The sequence below is a fragment of the Mustelus asterias genome, chromosome 2, assembly GCF_964213995.1.
Source record: "Mustelus asterias chromosome 2, sMusAst1.hap1.1, whole genome shotgun sequence".
NCBI classification, from domain to species: Eukaryota; Metazoa; Chordata; class Chondrichthyes; order Carcharhiniformes; family Triakidae; genus Mustelus; species Mustelus asterias.
In genome coordinates this window covers 137,778,752-137,799,796 of record NC_135802.1, presented here as the reverse complement: position 1 = coordinate 137,799,796, position 21,045 = coordinate 137,778,752, and the positions used below count along the sequence as shown (strand labels likewise).

At 42.8% G+C, this 21,045-nt stretch overlaps 1 protein-coding gene across 1 annotated transcript; it reads right to left on the bottom strand.

Annotated features, from left to right (window-relative positions):
- Positions 1 to 1,205: 1,205 nt before the first annotated feature.
- Positions 1,206 to 9,872, bottom strand: nrsn1 (neurensin 1). Its single transcript, XM_078228868.1, has 3 exons — positions 9,762 to 9,872; positions 3,246 to 3,455; positions 1,206 to 1,610 (listed from the first exon to the last, which is right to left on the bottom strand). Exons 2-3 carry the CDS (start codon positions 3,432 to 3,434, stop codon positions 1,206 to 1,208), a joined length of 594 nt encoding a protein of 197 aa, XP_078084994.1. The 5' UTR covers positions 3,435 to 3,455; positions 9,762 to 9,872.
- Between the last annotated feature and the right edge of the window lie 11,173 nt (positions 9,873 to 21,045).

Here is a 21,045-nt window from a genome sequence, read left to right as displayed (position 1 = left end):
CCAGACGATTTGCTGTACAGGGTATGGGGACAGAGCAAGGTGGTGGAATTAGTTTTGGATTGCTGGAAGAAACTGACATTGTAACGAATGACCTCCTCCCTTATGTAGTAAGCGTAGGAGGTTCATTCTGTGCATAATGCACATTGTTGCAGTTTCACAGTATTGTTTGGAATTGTGTTCACTGTCACTGTTCACATTACGTAACACTCGGGAAGCTTTGGAATTGCATATTGAAGAGGTAATCTATGGAGCATATTAATGCATTAAAAAAAATCTCCCCTACATGTAATTAATCCCACTTGAGCTAGATAAAACACAGTGATTGTCCAACTTCAATGAGCACGTACACAGCATGCCATAGCATTATAGCTTTTGTTCTGGTATGCTCCATGATGTATTCTGCTTTATAATGCTCCTCTGAAGCACCTTGGGACACATTTTATTATGTTCAAGGTACCATATTGATACAAGTTGTCATTGTTATAGGCCCAGAATCTGGCCATTCTGAGTGTGTGTGCGAAGACCATTTCACCCTCATTTGAAAGTTGTTGGTTTAATCATGAGTTTTATGTCATGTTGCACTTATTAATTTATTTTTGAATGCCCTCGCTCAGCAAGGTGAGAGAGTTCAGTACCAGTGTGGCACTTCTGCATTTTAGGCACAGTGTCGGCATCAAGCCCATGCATGTACAGCACTGCACAGCCAGTCGCTTCCTCCGCTCCATTTCAACAGTGTGGGTTAGTCTCACCTGTGAGTTGCACCTCTGCTGCATAAGTGTGCCATTTTCACCTCACCGTTCTTGTTTTGTGTTAAAGCAAGACTAACCGTTTTGAATTTCAGCTAGGTCTTCACTCATACTTTATTTAATTCATTTCAAATACACATAAAAGCCATTTCACATTAAACTCGGAGACAAAATCATTTGCAAATTGGAGCTTTCAGGAGACTGTATCTGTACTCTGATTTTGGGTAAACAAGTATATCCAGTCCATGTAACATGGTGAATGTACAACTGAGTTGCAAGTCTGAATCTCAACTGAGATTCTTATATAATTCACGGAATGAAGGCATGAATCTGCAATTCAGCAGTTGAACACTTAACCCGTCTCTCTAAACCTCTATATAAAATTGATAAAACATTTAAAAAGATTTGTTCTGGTATAGCTAATTTACAATGGCCTATGCAATGTTTAATATTTGCCCTTTAGCTCTCCAATGTGGGCTGCACATTGTGTACTTTGGACAAAGTGATGGGGATTTTACGCTCACCCGGAGCTGGTGCCTTAGTGACTGGCTCGCAGGAAGCTTGGGCATCCGCAATTCTCTCTTTAAACTTCTGCTGCAGGTATTTTTCTTCCTTGGAGTAACTCGTGGCCAACGTGGACATCAGGAGGCATGCGGCCACCATCATCCCCCCAATGCAAAAGAGAATAGCCCCTGCCAGCTTACAGATGTCCAGTGCCACATTGAACTGGACAGCTTGACCATCCACTACCAGAAAATTCTCCTTCTCCTCTCCAAATGCTTCAAACTTTGGTGGTACCAGGTAGCCGGCTGCAATCACTGCCATTCCTATCAGAAGTACGATGGTTCCAGCCATGAGTCCGACCTACAAAATCACAATAACAAAACACTGTCCAGCTCTGATTCATCACCAATACAGCAAGGCCATTCACAGTTACAACAGCCAAAAGTAGTGCCACTTCTACAGCCTCAAGCACAAAACTACTGCACACTAAATGAAGGACTTTTCTGTCATAACTGTGACAATTAACATTTTGAGTCTGTCTTAAAAGGACAGACTGACCTATTTTACACCACAAGGCCTCTTTTGTATTCATGAGATTGTGCTAATTTACATCTTTATTGGGTATATTCAAATGTTAATGGAACGTGTGATGCCTTATCGCATTAGTACCTTTGGAAATAAATTGTCTTCCCTGTTCAAGAAAACAAACCATTGCAATTTTTCTGTTTCTGAACAATATTACACATGAATTGTGGCTCATTCGCCTCTGGGCTTTTGTCCTAATAGTGTTACAGATGGTCCACTGTACACTGGCAACTCTATCAATGTGCTAGATGCTCATTCACAAAATCCAAGCAACAGCTACTTAGGTTGTTGTTAAACTACCTCCAAATGGGTAGTTAGCCTGCCCAGACAGCTCTTGATCAAGATCCAACATAAGTAGGTTCCCACATTAATGCCATGCATTCTGTCTTCATTATTTTGTACAATGTTTTGATCTTGTTTCGATGTAGTTAAATGATAGAAAGCAGAGAAACAGAGTCAGCTCCAGCTTAGAATGTTTTCTGCAGTGCAGACTACGGAGCTTAGAAATAGGAAATGAAGATATTACACAGCCACTGATGGTAAGAGTATATCATTGCAGAGGAATATATAATGGAAAAAGATGACAATTAGAACCAAAAGCTTGCAATCAGGAAGTATACATATATTTAATGTTTTTAAAGCATAAATGTTCCTTTTTGCACAGAAATTGCTGGAGCAGTACATCTCATGGTAGATTTGTTTTTACTTAACCCTTCAAGTTGTTTAATTTGTACAGCACAAATTGCAGCAAATGCGAATTGATAATGACACGGTGGTGCCAATGGGGCATCTAGGACCCCCTGAACATTGAGTCCAATGGTCCAGCCCCTTAAGCAGTGAAATTAGACAACAAATGATAGAGGTGGAAATAGGGTAAAGTACAGTCAAATTAGATATGCAATGGAAAACAAAGGGACTGGACTAGGAAAATCAGATTGGATTTGTAGCAAGAGAAAAAACAAAAGTGAGAAAATAATTAAAATTATTAACTTTAAAGACGTTTAGGAACAATTTGCAACCTGCAGGGGTTGAGACTTCATACTTTCATTGTTCCTTTTTGGGACCTCCAAGATTGGATGACACATCAGGGACCCTAAATCACATCATTAACAAGGTCCTTATAACATGAATTACCAGCCCTAAATGGCAGTAGCAAAATTCATTATTTTTAGCAGCACACATTTAGCAGTTTAAATTCACACAATTGGGAGACTGATAGCTATTTGTCTCCAGTTTTGGAAGGATTAACAATGGTAATTGGCCAGCAGATCAGAACATTTGGCGCATCTCTTCCCCACAGTATAATGCATCGATGATGCCAGGCGACACGAACTTGCAATTATCTTCCAGAAATTTCTGGGCCATTGAGGTTAAAAGTTGTTGAAATATTGAGTAAAATATTGCGCATACCTTCCAGAGAACAGAGCTCCACTTGCTTGGGGATCTCTTAATCTGAAAATCATCCTCATGCTCCCAGATTGATGCCGTACAGTCTTCATAGAACTGATGCAGATATGATCGGACTCCATAATGTTGGTGCAACCCCTCTGCGTTGTAGTTAGAGTTCTCTGACTGGCAGATCTCGGCACACAAACTCATCCTTTACAGCTGCATTCCAAACTGTAAATCACAAAGAACTGGAGTTTGATCGACAAATAGGTGAGCCAATACAAATATTCCCAAAGGTTCACCAAACCAAAGTTACATTTGGCTGGTCTAATTCTACGATTGTGTCACAAAGCTTGAAGATAAGCCACATACTATTGTTGCTCATGAATCATAGAATCCCAACAGTGCAGAAGGGGGCCATTCGTCCTATCGAGCACTGACCACAATCCAACCCAGGCCCTACTCCCGTAACCCCACATATTTACCCTGCTAATCCCCCTGACACTAAGGGACAATTTAGCATGGCCAATCAACCTAACTCGCAGATCTTTGGAATGTGAGAGGAAACCGGAGCACCCTGAGGTAACCCACGTAGACACGAGGAGAATGTACAAACGCCACACAGACAGTCACTCGAGGCTGGAATTGAACCCGGGTCCCTGGCGCTGTGTGGCAGCAGTGCTAACCAGGTAATAGACTCTAAAACAGGCCAATGTAGATCTCAGTTATGCTTATTGTAATCATGACAGAGACTTGTTTATAAGAAAATTAGAGTTAAGTACTTGCACTTTGCATTGAGTACTTTGACTCATAATTTACCGTGAAGAAGATTATTGACTTGTGAATTAATAATTATTTGTTTTAACTCTGTCTCTCAACCATTCAATTTGTATTAGTAGGAAATGATCAAGTAAACTATCCTAGCAACAAATAGTTCATGGACGATCTGCTGCTGCTCATGGAGATAGAGGTTTATTTACAGAGGTTTTCCAGTCATTTTTGCCAATAAAGAAGCAGCACCTAAAGCTCGATATGAAATGGACTTGCAATCATAATCAGGACATGTAATAAAAGTATTAATTTGATGTATGGTCAGATAAGGGTGATTATGAAAGCAAGATTCAGATCTATAACTTGATTCCAACTACTATTAATTTTAAAGTGAAAGCCATGTTGCATATTTAATGTGCTTTTTAATCTAGTGATGGAAATAATTCTCTGTGTATGAATAATTTGACCTGGATGGCAATCAATTGTCTTTATACTTGTGACTGAATCGCAAATGTAAAGTTGCCAATTTTTGACCAGTCAGTCAACTGGAATGAAATTAGGGCATTTTGACACTAACATAATTAACACATACAGAATACCAGAAATGGTACTTATAGAGGTGGTATATTTATTTCCCAGTTCTGAAGACATTTACTGCATCATTGCAAATGGAGCAAGAAATAAATTATCTTGTTCGCTACTTCTCTATCCTCCTTTTAAGACCATCATTAAAATGTACTTCAATTATTAGGTTACTCTTCATAATCTTTCTTTTCTTTGGGGTGATAGTGGTAATGTCTAGTAATGACTATTGAACTAGTAATCCAAAGGCCCAGGCTAATGCTGCAGGGATGTGAGTTCAAATCCCGCCAGGGTGGAATTTAAATTCAATTAATAAATCTGGAATATAAATCTAGTCTCAGTAATAGTGACCATTAAATTATCATTGTTGTAAAGACCTGCTTCACTAATGTAGGAAATCCGCTGTCCTTACTTGGTCTGGCCTACATGTGACTCCAGACCAACAGCAATGTGGTTGACACTTAACTGCCCTCAGTTCAAGGGCAATTAGGGATGGGCAACATATGCTGGCTTTGCCAGTGGTGCTCATATCCCATGAAAAATTTCAAAAAGCTGAGGACTTCAGAAAAAAGAGGCTGAAGCTGAACCTTAAAATTAAAGGTAAGCCATTCAGAGATGATGGGCGGAATTCTCCCCAAAAAATTCTAAGTATCGAATTTGCATGAAAACTGGAGTAATTTACGCTGTTTGTTCAGTGGGAGTTCAGAGAAGAATGTCCCGCACTCTGTGCACAGCAGAGGCCACCAATGTAAAATCCCACCCTATGTCTCCATATTCTTACTGCCAAAATTAATCATCTCGCACTTCCCTGCATTGAACTTCATCTGCCATTTGTCTACCCAATCCACCAACATGTTTATGTCCTTCTGAATTTCAAGACTATCCTTATAACGGAACTTGGCTATCAATCTCTGCTCAGCGATTCTGTCCCGAAGCATGGTATATTGGGGAGACCATGCAGACACTACGACAACGGATGAATGAACACCGCTTGCCAATCACCAGGCAGTTCCTGTCAGGGAATACTTCAGCAGTCACGGGCATTCAGCTTCTGATCTTCGGGTAAGTGTTCTCCAAGGCGACCTTCACGACACACGACAATGCAGAAACTGATAGCCAAGTTCCACACACATGAGGACGGCCTCAACCGGGATGTTGGGTTCATGTCACACTATCTGTAACCCCCACGACTTGCCTGGGCTTGCAAAATCTCACTAACTGTCCTGGCTGGAGACAATACACATCTCTTTAACCTGTGCTTAACCCTCTCTCCACTCACATTGTCTGTACCTTTAAGACTTGATTACCTGTAAAGACTCGCATTCCAACCATTATCTTGTAAATTGAGTTTGTGTCTATATATATCCTGTTTGTGAACACAATTCCTCACTCACCTGAGGAAGGAGCGAGACTCCGAAAGCTTGCGCTACCAGATAAACCTGTTGGACTTTAACCTGGTGTTGTGAGACTTCTATCTGTCATATACACGCTTCTTCCTTTTCATCTTCACCTCTGTCTCTCTTGTCATCCAGGACGTTCTGGATTTATTTGTCCTGCCTCTCCCCTTCAAGCGAACATACCTTGACATTGCCTGCAAAACCTTTTCTTTGAAAGTGGCCCATTATTCAGCCATTGGCCTTTTTTCCTTTCCTGTCTCTCCTAAACATCTAGTGCCCAGGAATATTTTACACCCGGTCCTGCCCTTCTTTGAGCCAGGTCTCTGTTGTAGCAAAAATATCATAATTCATTTGTCAACCTGTGCCTGTAGTCTTAATAACCACACTCCATACATTCACATATTAACCCTGATTTAGGCTATTTTACTTCCCTCTTTTACTCTGACCCCATCTTACGACTTACTATTGCCTCCTCTAATTCTGTGAAACTCTGCCAAGTATTTTATTTACCTTGATGCTACTCTTGGATATATCCTCCTTATCAGTACTTCTCTATTTCTCACTAGTAGTTTTTCTCCTCTTCTCTCTGATTTTCCCCTCAGGTTCCCACAGCTTGCCAACTGAGCTTCAACCCCAACACCCCAACAACACTAGCAAACCTCCCTGCAGGGACATTAGTCTCAGTCCTGTTAAAGTGTAACCTGTCCTTCTTGTACAGGTTGCACCTGCCCCAGAACTGGTCCCATTGTCTCAGAGATCTAAAGCTCTCCCTCCTACTCCATTTCCCTAGCCACATATTGAACTGCTCAATTTTTATTTTCTAATGGATAAGCAAACATGTTACTTAGCTTAGTGCAAGCGAGACTGCGTTCTGTTTGGCTTCTTCGAAAAACTCTGCAAACTAGCTCTGGTTTTCATCCTATTCCTGATCACTTCCTTCAAGCTGAACCTCACAGGTCTTCAAACCTGAACCTCACAGATCTTCAAACCCTCTGACTAGAATCAGCTCATTCCGCTTCTTCAGTAACCCATTCCTTGGACCTTCCTTCAGATTTTCAACCAATGAGTTTCTCATCACATCTGGTTCACCTCCAAGTTTAATCACTTTTTTTTCACCAATTTCTCCAGTATTATTCTCTATAAACAGCGACACCTCTAAAGCTTACTTGTCTGCATTCCAGCACGTATAGAATCCCCGAAAGTGCAGAAGAAGCCATTCAGCCCATCGAGTCTGCACTAACACTCTGACAGAGTATCCCACCCAGTTCCCCCTTTCCCACCGTATCCCTGTCACTCCACACGTTTACCATGGTTAATCCATCTAACCTACACATCTTGGGACACTAAGGGGCAATTTGGCATGGTCAATCCACCTAACCTGCACATCTTTGGCCTGTGGGAGGAAACTGGAGCACCCGGGGGAAACTCAAGCAGACACGGGGAGAAATGCAAACTCCACACAGTCACCCAAGGCTGAATTGCACCTGGTTCCCTGAAGCTTTGAGGCAGCACTACTAACTACTATGTCCCCATGCTGCCCTGTGGCATTCTTTCTTCAACCCCAACATACTGAATTCAAAATTCCATTCTCGTCTATATTCTGAAATATGCTCAAGCACTTGCAGCCATTTTCACCCTTGACTCTTCTGACTTTGGCCTGTTTTGCAAATTTTACTCTGTTTTGCTTTCAGACATCATTGCTTCATACTTTAACATTATCCCTCAACACCTTCCACCTTATTTTCACCCTTCCTTCCTTCAAAAACCTCCTCTAAGCCTGTCTTTTGGATTATTCGTTACGTCATTTGCCCAAAGTTTCCAGTCAGCATTGACAGGTGGTCAACTGCGTGTAACACTTTGTTACAGAGATTGTTAACTGCAATTTCATCACAAAATTGTTGTACTCTTATAATAAATATCTTAGGTTATAGTTATGACATGGTTAAGAATACAAAACTAAATTCTTCAAAATAACTGCTCCCTAGCTAACTCATTAGTGAGAAAGTTGTGAGATATGATTAGGTATTCCTGTCGCGATCAGGCCACAACATAGTTCTAATTTTCCTCAAACATACACATGTAAAGAATGCTTATAGAAATACTGGCACTATTTCTCCACCATGCCTACCTGCATCACGAAAAATTGGATACTGTAGTAATTTAGATAGTTTGAATAATTAGATAATTTGTATTGCAACATTCAAGCTTGACTAACTTTAAAATCTTCAAATTTTTAGGTTTCCAGATCACCAACAACCTATCCTGGTCCCCCCATGCTGACACTATGATTAGAAAACCCACCAATGCCTCTACTTTCTCAGAAGACTAAGGAAATTTGGCATGTCTGCTACAACTCTCATCAACTTCTACAGATGCACAATAGAAAGCATTCTTTCTGGTTGTATCACTGCTTGGTATGGCTCCTGCTCTGCCCAAGACTGCAAGAAACTACAAAGGGTTGTGAATGAAGCCCAGTCCATCACTCAAACCAGTCTCCCATCCATTGACACTGTCTATACTTCCCGCTGCCTCAGAAAAGCAGCCAGCATAATTAAGGACCCCACACGCCCCGGTCATTCTCCCTTCCACCTCCTTCTGTCGGGAAAAAGATACAAAAGTCTGAGGTCACATACCAACCGACTCAAGAACAGCTTCTTCCCTGCTGCCATCAGACTTTTGAATGGACCTACCTCGCATTAAGTTGATCTTTCTCTACACCCTAGCTATGACTGTAACACTACATTCTCCACTCTCCTTTCCTTGTCTGTAGCGTGCACAAGAAACAATGCTTTTCACTGTATACTAATACGTGTGACAAATCAAATTAAAATCATAAGTTAAATTACAAATATCAGGACCATAAACTTTCATCAAACTGCAGATAACAGACCTAACCGGCTCCCTTGTGGATCATAAATAAATAGCTTGGACATTACCAAAGTATCTGCTGTCAGCCTGAACTTTCATAGCTGCTTAAGTGATCGGTAGACCAACCGCAGTAATCATGTTCTGGTGATTATTTTCCCATTGCAGTTACACTTTTGCTCTACATTTTATACACAAGATTTTCACAGTAACTTCATTGCAGTGTTAATGTAAGCCTACTTGTGACACTAATAAATGCACGTTAAAGTCCTAAGGAATGGGAAGCCTCCTGTTACCGCCGATTGCATTATAAACGAATTCAAACATAGCTGATGTAACTCTCCAAGGTGCTGAAATCCCCTTCGACACGAGGGAACAAAGTGATGGCTGGAAGGGACCGGAAACTTCGACAAGCGACCTGCAAACACGCCACTTAAACCCAAACCAGCTACAGTCCTCCATCTAATGCCACCCAGCAACACCCAAAAAATGACCATTATTTCACCTTTTAGCGCAAGCATTTCTACACCACAGACTCCACCTTTCGGCCATCTCTATATTGTACTCAAAAAAATAAATACATGTAGATCACAGCTCAAAGTGTAAGAGAATACAACACAAATAGTTAGCAATACAGGTCCATGCATCTCACACATATCTGAAACCAAGTGTGCATTGTAGCTGGAGAACTTTATAAAAACAAAAACAATTGTCAACATTTACTCCATTAGGTGTGTGAGGGTTCCAGCCAGAGCTGGGGCAAAGCCCATCGATCTCCTGTAACCCAGGCCGGCGTTACCAGCCCCTCAACCAGAGCGCACAGAGCTCGGATACAAGGAGCAATCAATCCCTTTCCCCAGCCAGCCAGCCACTAGCACCGCCGCCCATGTGCTGCTTCTTATTTTTCTTGTTGCATTTTTACCTGCCCCCCTGAACGTGGCTTGCTGCTGCTGCTGGTGGGGAGGGGGTTTTGGTGGAGGGTGCTTGGTGTGTGCTTGTGTGCGTGTGCCTCTCCGGTCCGCTGCCGTCCTCCTTCTTCTTCCTCGCTCGCTGTCAGTGCATTGCCATCCCCTGCGAGTGCCCAGCCACCCGGACCCCAGCTCTGAGCGCCTGCGCCAGCTCTGCAAGGGGCCGGGCTAGCAGGCAGCCTCCACACTGAGCAGGGAGCTGAGCTCAGTCAGATGGACAAGCACAGGAGGGGTGGGAGGTTCACTATGTGCCTTGCCTCCCTCCTGCCTGTGACCTGCATATCCATTCCCAGCAAGCTGTAAGACCATTTCTCCCCTGCACCTGGCAAATAAAACTTTGCAAACAAGAACAGCTTTTCATTATAAAGTGCCATTTAACAAGGGCAGCATGGTGGCACAGTGCATTGCTGCCTCATAGCACCAGGGACCCAGGTTCGATTCCTGGCTTGGGTCACTATCCGTGCGGAGTCTGTCTCCCCATGTCTGCGTGGGTTTACTCCAGGTGCTCTGGTTTTCTCCCACAGTCCGAAAGATGTGCTGGTTAGATGCATTGACTAAATTCTCCTCAGTGAACCCGAACAGGTGTCAGAGTGTGGCAACTCGGGGATTTTCACATTATCTTCATTGCAGTGTTAATGTAAGCCTACTTGTGACAGTAATAAATAAACTTATCACAATAAGTTCACAGGAGTATTATGAAAGATATTTATACAGCAGTAGGATAAAGGCAAAATACTGTGGATGCTGTGGAGCAAAAACAGAAAATCTCAGCAGGTCTGACAGTATCTGTGGAGCTCTGACAAAGTGTCATCCTGACTTGAAACATTGGATCTATTCTCTCTCCACGGATGCTGTCAGACCTGCGGAGATTTTCCATCATTTTCTGTTTCTGTGTGTTCTATAGCAGTAGGTCACATAAGAGATATTACGTCAGGTAGCCAAAACCTGGGTCAAAGAAGCTCACTCTAAGGACTGTCTTAAAGGTAAACATGCAGTAAAAAAAAATGGTATGTTGGCCTTCATAGCGAGCGGATTCAAGTGCAGGAGCAGGGATGTCTTGCTGTAATTGTACAGGGCCTTGATTAGATCACACCTGAAATATTATGTGTAGTTTTGGTCTCCTTTAATGAAGAAGGATGTTCTTGCTATAGAGGGACTGCAGCAAAAGTTTACCAGACTGATTCCTGGGACAGTGGGACTGACGTATGAGGAGAGATTGAGTTGGTTAGGATTGTATTCGGAGTTCAGAAGAATGGGGGGATCTCATAGAAACTTATGAAATTCCAACAGGATTAGACGGGGTAAATGCAGAGAAGGATGTTCCTAATGGTGGGAGTGTCCAGAACCAGGGGTCACAGTCTGAGGATACAGGGTAGGCTGTTTAGTATCGAGATGAGGAGAAATATCTTCACTCAGAGAGTGGTCAGCCTGTGGAATTCACCACCACAGAAAGTAATTGAGGACAAAACATTGAATGTTTTCAAGAAGCATTTAGATGCAGCACTTGAGGCAAAAGGAAGCAAAGAATATGGGGGAAAGATGGGATCAGGCTATTGAGTTGGATGATCAGCCATGATCATAATGAATGGTGGAGTCGGCTCAAAGGGCTGAATGACCTTCTCCTGCTCCTATTTTCTATGTTTCTATGTTTAAAGGAAGGTAGAGAGATGCATGGAGGGCATTGCAGAGACTAGGGCCTTTTCAGCTGAAGGTACGGCCACCAATGGTGGAGTGATTGAATGCAGTGAGGCTTGAGGAGAGACTAAGTCGGTTAGGATTATATTCACTGGAGTTTAGAAGAGCGAGAGGGGATTTCATAGAAACTTATAAAATTCTAACAGGGTTAGACAGGGTAGATTCAGAAAGAATGTTCCCAATGGTGGGGGAGTCCAGAACCAGAGGTCATAGTTTGAGGATAAGGGGTAAACCTTTTCGAACTGAGGTGACAAGAAATTTCTTCACCCAGAGAGTGGTGAATGTGTGGAATCCACTACCACCGAATGAAGTTGAGGCCAAAACATTGTCTGATTTCAAGAAGAAATTAGATCAAGCTCTCTGGGCTGAAGGGATCAAGGGAAATGTGGAGGAGGGGGATATTGAATTTGATGATCAGCCATGATCAAAATGAATGTCAGAGCAGGCTCGAAGGGCTGAAAGGCTTTCTCCTGCTTCTGGTTTCTATGTTTTTATGTTGAGATGCTACAATGACCACAGATATCTTTGTAAGATGGTAGACCTGGGGGTGATTAGAGAGATAGGGAAGGTGAGGCTATGGAGGGATTTGGAAACAAGGTTGAGAACCAGATCAGTGAGCACAAGGGTGTTGATGGAATGGGATTTGATACAAGTTAAGACACAGGCGGAAAAGTAGCCATCTCAAGTTTCCTGAGGGTGGAATGAGGAGACCAACCAGGAGTGCATTGGAATAATCAAGTCCTGAGGTAACAAAAACGTGAATGAGGCTTTCAGCAACTGATGAGCCGCGGCAGGGGTGGAGTTGGGTGATGTTAGAAAATAGGTGGTTTTATTGATGGTGCATATATGCAGTCAGAAACTCATGTTGGGGTCAGATATGACAATAGGGATGCTAACAAACTGATTTGAATGGAAGAACAATAAAATGGTTAATTATTTTTTGAGTTTCGGTAAGTTCACTGCATTTCACAATTTTATCATCTCTTTGGCAGATTTAGTTTCTAGAGCGAAAAGAATGTTACTTGCTCAGCACGCGGTACAGGAGGAGCAGAAATTTCCTCCCAGTAAATACTAAGAAGACTGAAGCCATTGTCTACAATCACAACCATAAACTTCATTTACTCGCCACTAACTGGCTCCTGCTGAGCACAGTCTGAAGCTGAACCAGACTGCTCACAATCATGCCATCTTACGTCACCCCAAGATGAGCACCCAATCAGATATCTATTTCCACCTTTGTAACGTCACCCATGTCTAACCCTTACCTGCTGCTTTAACCCTTATCCATGCCTTTTAGCCTCTAGGCTTGATAATGCCCTCCTGTCTGGCCTGCCAGCTGTCCAACTCTCACTTTCCAATCTCCCTAACCATGAGCTCATCCCAAACTTTGCTAGCCATATCCTAATTTGCAACAGACTACATTCCCCCATGATGCTTATGCTCACTGAGTTATTCTGGTTCCTGGTCTGACAGAGCCTCAATTTTAAAATTCCCATCTTTATTTTTCAATCTCTCCATAGCCTCATCTCTCCCTACCTCTATAACCTCCTACAGCCCTGCATTTGTCTCCCTATCTCTGTAACCTACAGCCCTGGATTTCTCTCTCTATCTCTGAAACCTCCTACAGCCCTGGATTTTCATGGTTCTCTAGTTTTGGTCACTTGCTTAAAATTTGATTTAAATTGTGCCAACATTAGTACCTGTGACGTCAGCTGCCTAAACCCTAGGCTCAATAAATCCCTCTCTAAACCTCTCTGTCTCTCACTCTATCTCTCCTCTTTCAGGCGTTTCATATAACTTATCTTTCTGACTAAGTTACACGTTCTACTGTCTCTTTATGAGTCAATTCTGTTCAATAACACTTTTGTGAAATGCCTTGGGATATTTTACAGTTAAAGGTGCTATATAAATGCAAGTTGCTGTAGTATAGTGGCACCATGTGAACAGATGTGAGGTTTTCCAGGAGCAGGATGAGATGTTTTTCTATTCTAGAAGTATTTTTTAGAAAAACAGATCATATTGTTTACACAAAAATTCTACTCTGGTTATCTATTCCTGGAATTGCACTTAATAGATCTATATAAAATTCTTCTGTTTTTTTTACAAAGCTGCCAACCTGTTTATAAAATCTAGGTTAATGCTTCTAGTAAAATGGTAGACAGAATAATTCTTTCCACGACATTGATGCCCACATGATAATATCAGTAATTTCCACAGCACCAAAGAGCGGCACAGGTGGCACAGTGGTTAGCACTGCTGCCTCACAACGCCAGGGACCCAGGTTCGATTCCCAGCTTGGGTCACTGTCTGTACGGAGTCTGCATGTTCTCCTCTTGTGTGCGTGGATTTTGTCCAGGTGCTTCAGTTTCCTCCCACACTCCAAAAGACATGCTGGTTAGGTGCATTGGCCACGCTAAATTCTTCCTCAGTGTCCCCGAACAGGCGCTGGAGTGTGGCGACTAGGGGATTTTCACAATAACTTCATTGCAGTGTTAATGTACATTTTAAAAAACTCTCATCACCGAACAACACCCAGATCGAGTATTGCAGAGTCAGGTATAAGAGAAGATGTGTGTCCAACACTATATCGAACCTCTACCTACGTAACACACCCCCAGTACACAAACTTAAACGCTTTCAATTCCTGTCGCTAATTACCCTCGTTCAGATTGTAAGTCTGATGCCAAAATACACTGATCATGTTATTGGTTGAATTAGGGTGTTTTCTATCGTAAAGCTTATTCTTCTCATTTAATCATTGTCCAACAATCTTTCACTTATAGATTCAACCAGCTGTCTATATATTCTTAAAGCTTTAAATAATATACACTTTATGCCCTAGCTACCTCACTAAAACCAACATAACCTAAACAGATGATTTGGTCATTAAATCATTGCTGCTTGTGGCCCGTTACTGTGCACAGATTGGTTGCTGCAATTCCTACATCACAACAGTGACTACACATCTGTGCTGATTTGTGGGCATTGTCCGTTTAAGGGTAACACAGCTGCAAAGGGTCACCTGGCTTGGGGGGGCCAATTGTGAAGCAGAGTGGGTAATCACTGGGGCGAGGGGCGGGGGGTCCTCCCCTAGGTAGAAGACATGTAAGGCCATGACTGCTGGCCTCTGTACAGTTTCTCTTATAAATAAATAACTTTTTGTGCTTCTAACGAAGTCATAGAGTCATATAGTACAGGAGAGGCCCTTCAGCCCATCAAGCCTGCACCAACAAAACTACACTAAATCTACACTAATCCCACTTTCCAGCACTTGGCACATTAGCCTTGAATGTTATGACATTTCAAATGCTCATTCACATACACTTTAAAGGGTCTGAGGTTTCCTGCCTCTATTACCCTCCCAGCCAGCAACATTCCAGACTCCCACCACCTACTGGGTGAAAAATGCTTTCCTCAAATCCCTTCTAAACCTCCTGCCCCTTACCTTAAAATTATGCTGACTCATTATTGGCCCTTGAACTAAGGGGAACAGCTTCTTCCTATCCACCCTGTCCATACCCTCGTAATCTTATTCACCTACCCTCATCTACACACCCGATCACCCCCTTGGAAGCTTCAATCAAATTTGTAGCCATACTGACTACCCCTGATCAAACCTTGCCTCTCTAAGTGGAGATTAGTTCTCTGCTTCAGAATTTTCTCCATTAGTTTCCCTACCACTGATGTGAGACTCATTGGTCTGTAATTCCCTGGTTTACCTCTAACACCCTCCTTGAAAAGTGGAACCACATTAGCTATCTTCCAATCCTCTGGCACCTCCCCTGTGGCCAGAGAGGAATTAAAAAACTGGGTCAGAACCTTTGTAATTTCCTCCCTTACTTCCCACAGCAGCTTGGGATACAACTCATCCTGACCTGGAGATTTGTCCACTTTTAAGCCTGCCAAAACTTTCAATACCTCCTCACTCCCTATGTCAAACTGTTCAAGAATCTCACACTCTTTCTCTCCAAATTCTGTACCTACATCCTCCTTCTGAATGAAGACATGATGGCATGGTGGCATAGTGGTTAGCACTGCTGCCTCACAGTGCCAGGGACCCAGGTTTAATTCCGGCCTCGGGTAACTGTCTGTGTGGAGTTTGCATATTTTCCCTGTGTCTGCATGGGTTTCCTCCGGGTGCTCCGGTTTCCTCCCACAGTCCAAAGGTGTGCAGGTTAGGTTGATTGGCCATGCTCAATTGACTCTAGTGTCAGGGGGATTAGCAGGGTAAATGTGTGGGGTTACGGGAATAGGGCCTGGGTGGGATTGTGGTCAGTGCAGACTCGATGGGCCGAATGGCCTCCTTCTGTATTGTAGGGATTCTGTGGTGTGAAGTTCGTGTTTAACAAGTCTGGAAGTGCCTCACTATAACTTCAAAAGTACTTTATTGTCTGTGGAGTGTTTTGGGATGTTCTGCAGGTATGTGAGTCACAACATAAATACAAATCTTTATTTCCTTCTTTCTTTTTAAAGGTTTTTCTGTCCAGTTTGAAGATGGGAATAACATCCAAAAAGATAGTTGAGATATTTTTTGCATCAGACGAGAAAGAGCTGAGCAAGAACAAGTTGTCTCATCGGTAACTTGTCTGTGGTGTTCGCCTTGTTCCCTTCTTTGGGAAAATGCAGAGAAGTTTGGGTGGGATTTTACGGCCACACTTGGGCAAGGCCGGAAACTCCTGCCCAAGTTCAACGGAGATTTCCGTTGTCGGACCCTCGCGTCAATTCCGTGGCAAGCAAGGTGATAGCGTTCCGGGGATGTCTTCAATATCCTCTATGAGTTCATGTCATGTGTCTCTTCAATTCTTTTCACTGATGATAGTTTTGTCATCGAAGTTCCATAAGTAGGGATTCATTGTTAATTTCACTGGGCCATTTTTGTCTGAAATAAAGAGATCCAGCAGTGAGTAACAAACATGGTGCATTATCTTTTACATTAGTGACTCAATGTAAATAAATGGGAGAATACTCAGATTTACTGACAAGCATTGTGCTGATATAAAGGTCTGATGAATTTTAATGTGGATAAATGCAGAGTAAAACACATTGGAACAAGAAACATGAAACCTATACTCAACGAGTGGGTGCGCATTAACGACAGTAGGAGTGGATAAAGAAAAGGATTTGGGTATGATTCATGAAATGGGTGACTGTTAAGACAGGGCTAAGCTACAGTGAAATTCATTTGATTACAAAAAGAAAGAGGCTATTTTAATCCTCATTGTACACTGATGTCTGTCATATATTTCATGTAATGTCATGCATGAAATCTGTCCATTACAGGGTTTACGCTCTATCTCCTGAAGAAGATGGCTCTTCATAAGTAAAATCACCAAGAAATTAAAACCCTGTGAAGTCTCTTCCTGATTCCTGAAGGTAATCAAGCTATGGTCCATTAAATTTACAGCATAAAAACAGGCCATTTGGCCCAACAGGTCCATGCCCATATTTATATTCCACATAAGCCACCTGCTTCATCTTACCCTATCAACATATGCTTCAATTTCTTTCTCCACTTCCACTTAAGTGTATCTATCCTAGTCATCTCAATTTCTGCATATGGTAGCAAGTTCCCCATTCTAACCATTCTCTGGGTAAAGAAGTTTCTCCTGAATTGGAATTATTAGTGACTATCTAATATTTATGACCTGTAAATTTGAACTCCCAGAATTAGCAGCATTTTCTCTACGTCTACTCGATCAAACCCCTTCATAATTTAAAAAGCCTCAGACTGTGATTTCCTGGGATATTTCCTGCAATACCTATGGAATTCTGCAATTCACTTGATTTGACTCTGACCTGGTGCATTCTGCTCAATGCAGGATCTTTCATTTTTCACTGCTGGGGTTGGGGGGGGGGGGGGGGGCGGGGGGGTGGAGGGCGGGGGGTGCGGAGGGGTGGTGGGGAAGTGCACGGCTTGACCCTGTGCTAAACTTCAATCTCATTCTTCAACATAAATCTATTTTCAAACAGGTTAGCAATGCAATATTCATTGTATTGTGTTGTATTCTCGTTTGATAAAACAGAAATCAATAAACCAGATTAATGAGAGGGAGGTGACAGCACCCAGTGGGACATTGCAACAAAGGATTGACACTTCAAAGGAAACTTACAAAATCAAATTAAAATATCATTTTCTCCTATTTATACTCTATCAAAACAATAATCAATAAATGAAACAAAAAATTACAGGGGTGGCAGCCTTGGTGGGGCACTAACTAAATTAAAACATCAAAAGGAAACTTAATAAATTAAATCAAAATGTCATTCCTGGGGTGTTGATGCTCCCCAACCCCTGTGGAGCCCACTGGTTGCGGAAGGCCTGAAGCGTGCCAGTGGACACATCATGCTCCCTCTCCAAGGCCACCCAGCCATGGACGCAGCCATGGTAGTGGGGCAGACAATCGGGTCGGATTACCTCCCTCGACTGCCCACTGCCAGAACCAGTTTATGGCCAGGCCCAGGAGCAGGCCCAACTCCCTCCTCCTCCTTCCTCGCCCTCATTCCTTCCCACCGGGTGACCAAAGACTAAGAAGGTGGAGCTGAAGTGCAACCAACAATTGAGGAGCAGCCCCTTCAAACAACTTTAAAGGTGGCTGCCGCCTCGGGCGATCTATGAGAGTGGCACGGTGGCACAGTGGTCAGCATTGCTGCCTCACAGCGCCAGGGACATGGGTCCCATTCCTGGCTTGGGTCACTGCCTGTGTGGAGTCTGCACATTCTGTGTGCGTTTCCTCCGCGTGTCCCGGTTTCCTCCAACAGGCCGAAAGACGTGCTGGTTGGGTGCATTGGCCATGCTAAATTCTCCCTCAGTGTATCTGAACAGGCGCCGGAGTGTGGCGACTAGAGGATTTTCACAGTAACTTCATTGCAGTGTTAATGTAAGCTTACTTGTGACACTAATAAACAAACTAAACTATGTACATAAACGTCGAACATACAACTTCAATTATATTTTGATCAGGGCCTATTTTATGTATCCAAATCCTCCTCGTGTCTAACCACAACTGAATTAATTTTTTGCTTATCCCTTCAGTTCTGTGAGTACAGGTAAAATGAAGCATCCAATCATAGAAGGACACAGCTGGAGAAGGCCTTTCGGCACATCATACTGTTGCTCTGAAAGAGTTATACAGTTAGCCACACTCCCTTGCTCTTTCCCCATAGACCTGTGAGCCTTCCCCCTTCATGCATTTATTCGATTGCTTTTTGAAAGTTCCTTTTGAATCTGCTTCAATTGCCATGCCAAGGTGATGCACTCTTGATCTTAACAATCCACTCACTTGTGTAATTTATTTTTCTTCACACAGTCTCTGGTTCTTTTGTCAATTATCTCAAATCTGTGTCACAGAATCATAGAACAATAGAATCCCTGCAGTGCAGAAGGAGGCCATTTTGGCCCATCGAGTCTGCACCGACAACAATCCCACCCCAGGCCCTATCCCCGCAATCCCATGTATTTACCCTGCTAATCCCCCTGACACGAAGGGACAATTTAGCACAGCCAATCAATGAAACCCACACATCCTTGGAGTGTTGAAAGAAACTGGAGTACCCAGAGGAAACCCAGGTGTCATACAGTAACTGACCATTCTGCCACTGTAAAAAGTTTCCTTGTTTACTGGATCAAGGCCACTCATGACTTTAAACATCTCTGTCAAATTTTCCCTTAAACTTTGCTATCCTAAAGAGAAAAATCCATGCTTCCCTAGTCTCTGCACATAACTGATTGTTTCATGTGTGGGATCATTCTAGTAAATCTCCTCTCACAGAATCACAGAATCACAGAAACCCTACAGTGCAGAAGGAGGCCATTCGGCCCATCGAGTCTGCACCGACCACAATCCCATCCAGGCCCTACCCCCACATCTGTGCCCTCAATGCCCATACCATTCTTCCTGAAGCTTGGTACCCAGAATTGAACACAACAGTCTAACTAGGGCCTCACCAGCGTGTTATAAAGGTTCCTTGCTTTAGTCTTCTATATTTCTAGTTATGAAGCCCAGGATCCTGTGTGTTTTCGTAAAAGCCTTCACAACTTGTCCCATCACCTTTAGAGACATGTATGCGTGTACCCCGAGTCGCTCTCTTCCTGCACCCTCTCTATTTCATTTATATTGCCTCTTCTCGTTCCCTGTACCAAAATAAATCACGTCACACTTCTCTCCATTAAATTCTAGCTGACATGCGACAGCCAATTTCAGCAGTCCATGTCCTCCTTTTACGATCCTTCTCACTCTTTATAGTATTTCTGAGTTTTGTGTCATCCACAAACTTTGCAATTATCCCCGTATACTCAAGTCCCATAAGCTGCTATATTCCAATCAATCATTTAAAGATCCAGATCATGTCAACTATTGGCTTTCTGTGTCCAGCCCCAATCAGTGGATCTATTCAAGCACAACCTCTGATGTTTTTTGGTGGGAAAGGAGAATAGAGGATACTGGGGCCTCTGGAGCTTGGAGGCTTCAGAGAACCACCAATACCTGTTCAATGATGGATACAATATATTGTGCCAACTTGGTTATGTGCATAATTTACTTTGAACGGCCAGCAAATAGGGTGCAGTGCAGACTTGAACTCCCAACATGAGCATCCAGTAAGGGGAGACAACCTGCTTGGTGCAGAAGGTAGAAAATGACCCTCTGAATTTGGGGATAGAATCACGGGGAACAAAACAATGGCACCCCGATATTGTCCCAAAGGACAAGACTTCACACAAGGAGTGGGCATTCATGAATAATTTCATGAGCAAGTGATAGGTTAGAAATGTCCATAAGATATCCCTTGTGATCTGAGGCCTGCACGCTTCACTTTCAGCCATGCTAACTAGAAATTACTCTGTTAATCAACTGAACTTCACACTGGAGATAAAGGAGGTGGGAATTTAGCTTTGGGAGGTATGGGCGGCGAATTCAATCCAACAAAAATGTGACCACATTGTGATACTGGCTCCAAACACCCGACTTGCATGTTTAAGTCAAGCACATTGGACTGTTTATGCACATGCTCCCCGGGAAGGTATGCATTATCTATTAACACAGTAAGAGTTTTAACAACACCAGGTTAAAGTCCAACAGGTTTATTTGGTAGCAAACACCATTAGCTTTCGGAGTGCTGCTCCTTCGTCAGATGGAGTGGAAATGTGGGATCATTCTAGTAAATCTCCTCTGTGCCCTCAATGCCCATGCCATTCTTCCTGAAGCTTGGTACCCAGAATTGAACACAACAGTCTAACTAGGGCCTCACCAGCGTGTTATAAAGGTTCCTTGCTTTAGTCTTCTATATTTCTAGTTATGAAGCCCAGAATCCTGTGTGTTTTCATAAAAGCCTTCACAACTTGTCCCATCACCTTTAGAGATGCACATTTCCACATTTCCACTCCATCTGATGAAGGAGCAGCGCTCCAAAAGCTAATGGTGTTTGCTACCAAATAAACCTGTTGGCCTTTAACCTGGTGTTGTTAAAACTCTTACTGTGTTCACCCCAGTCCAACACCGGCATCTCCACATCATGACTACCTATTAACATACAGCGATCACTCAA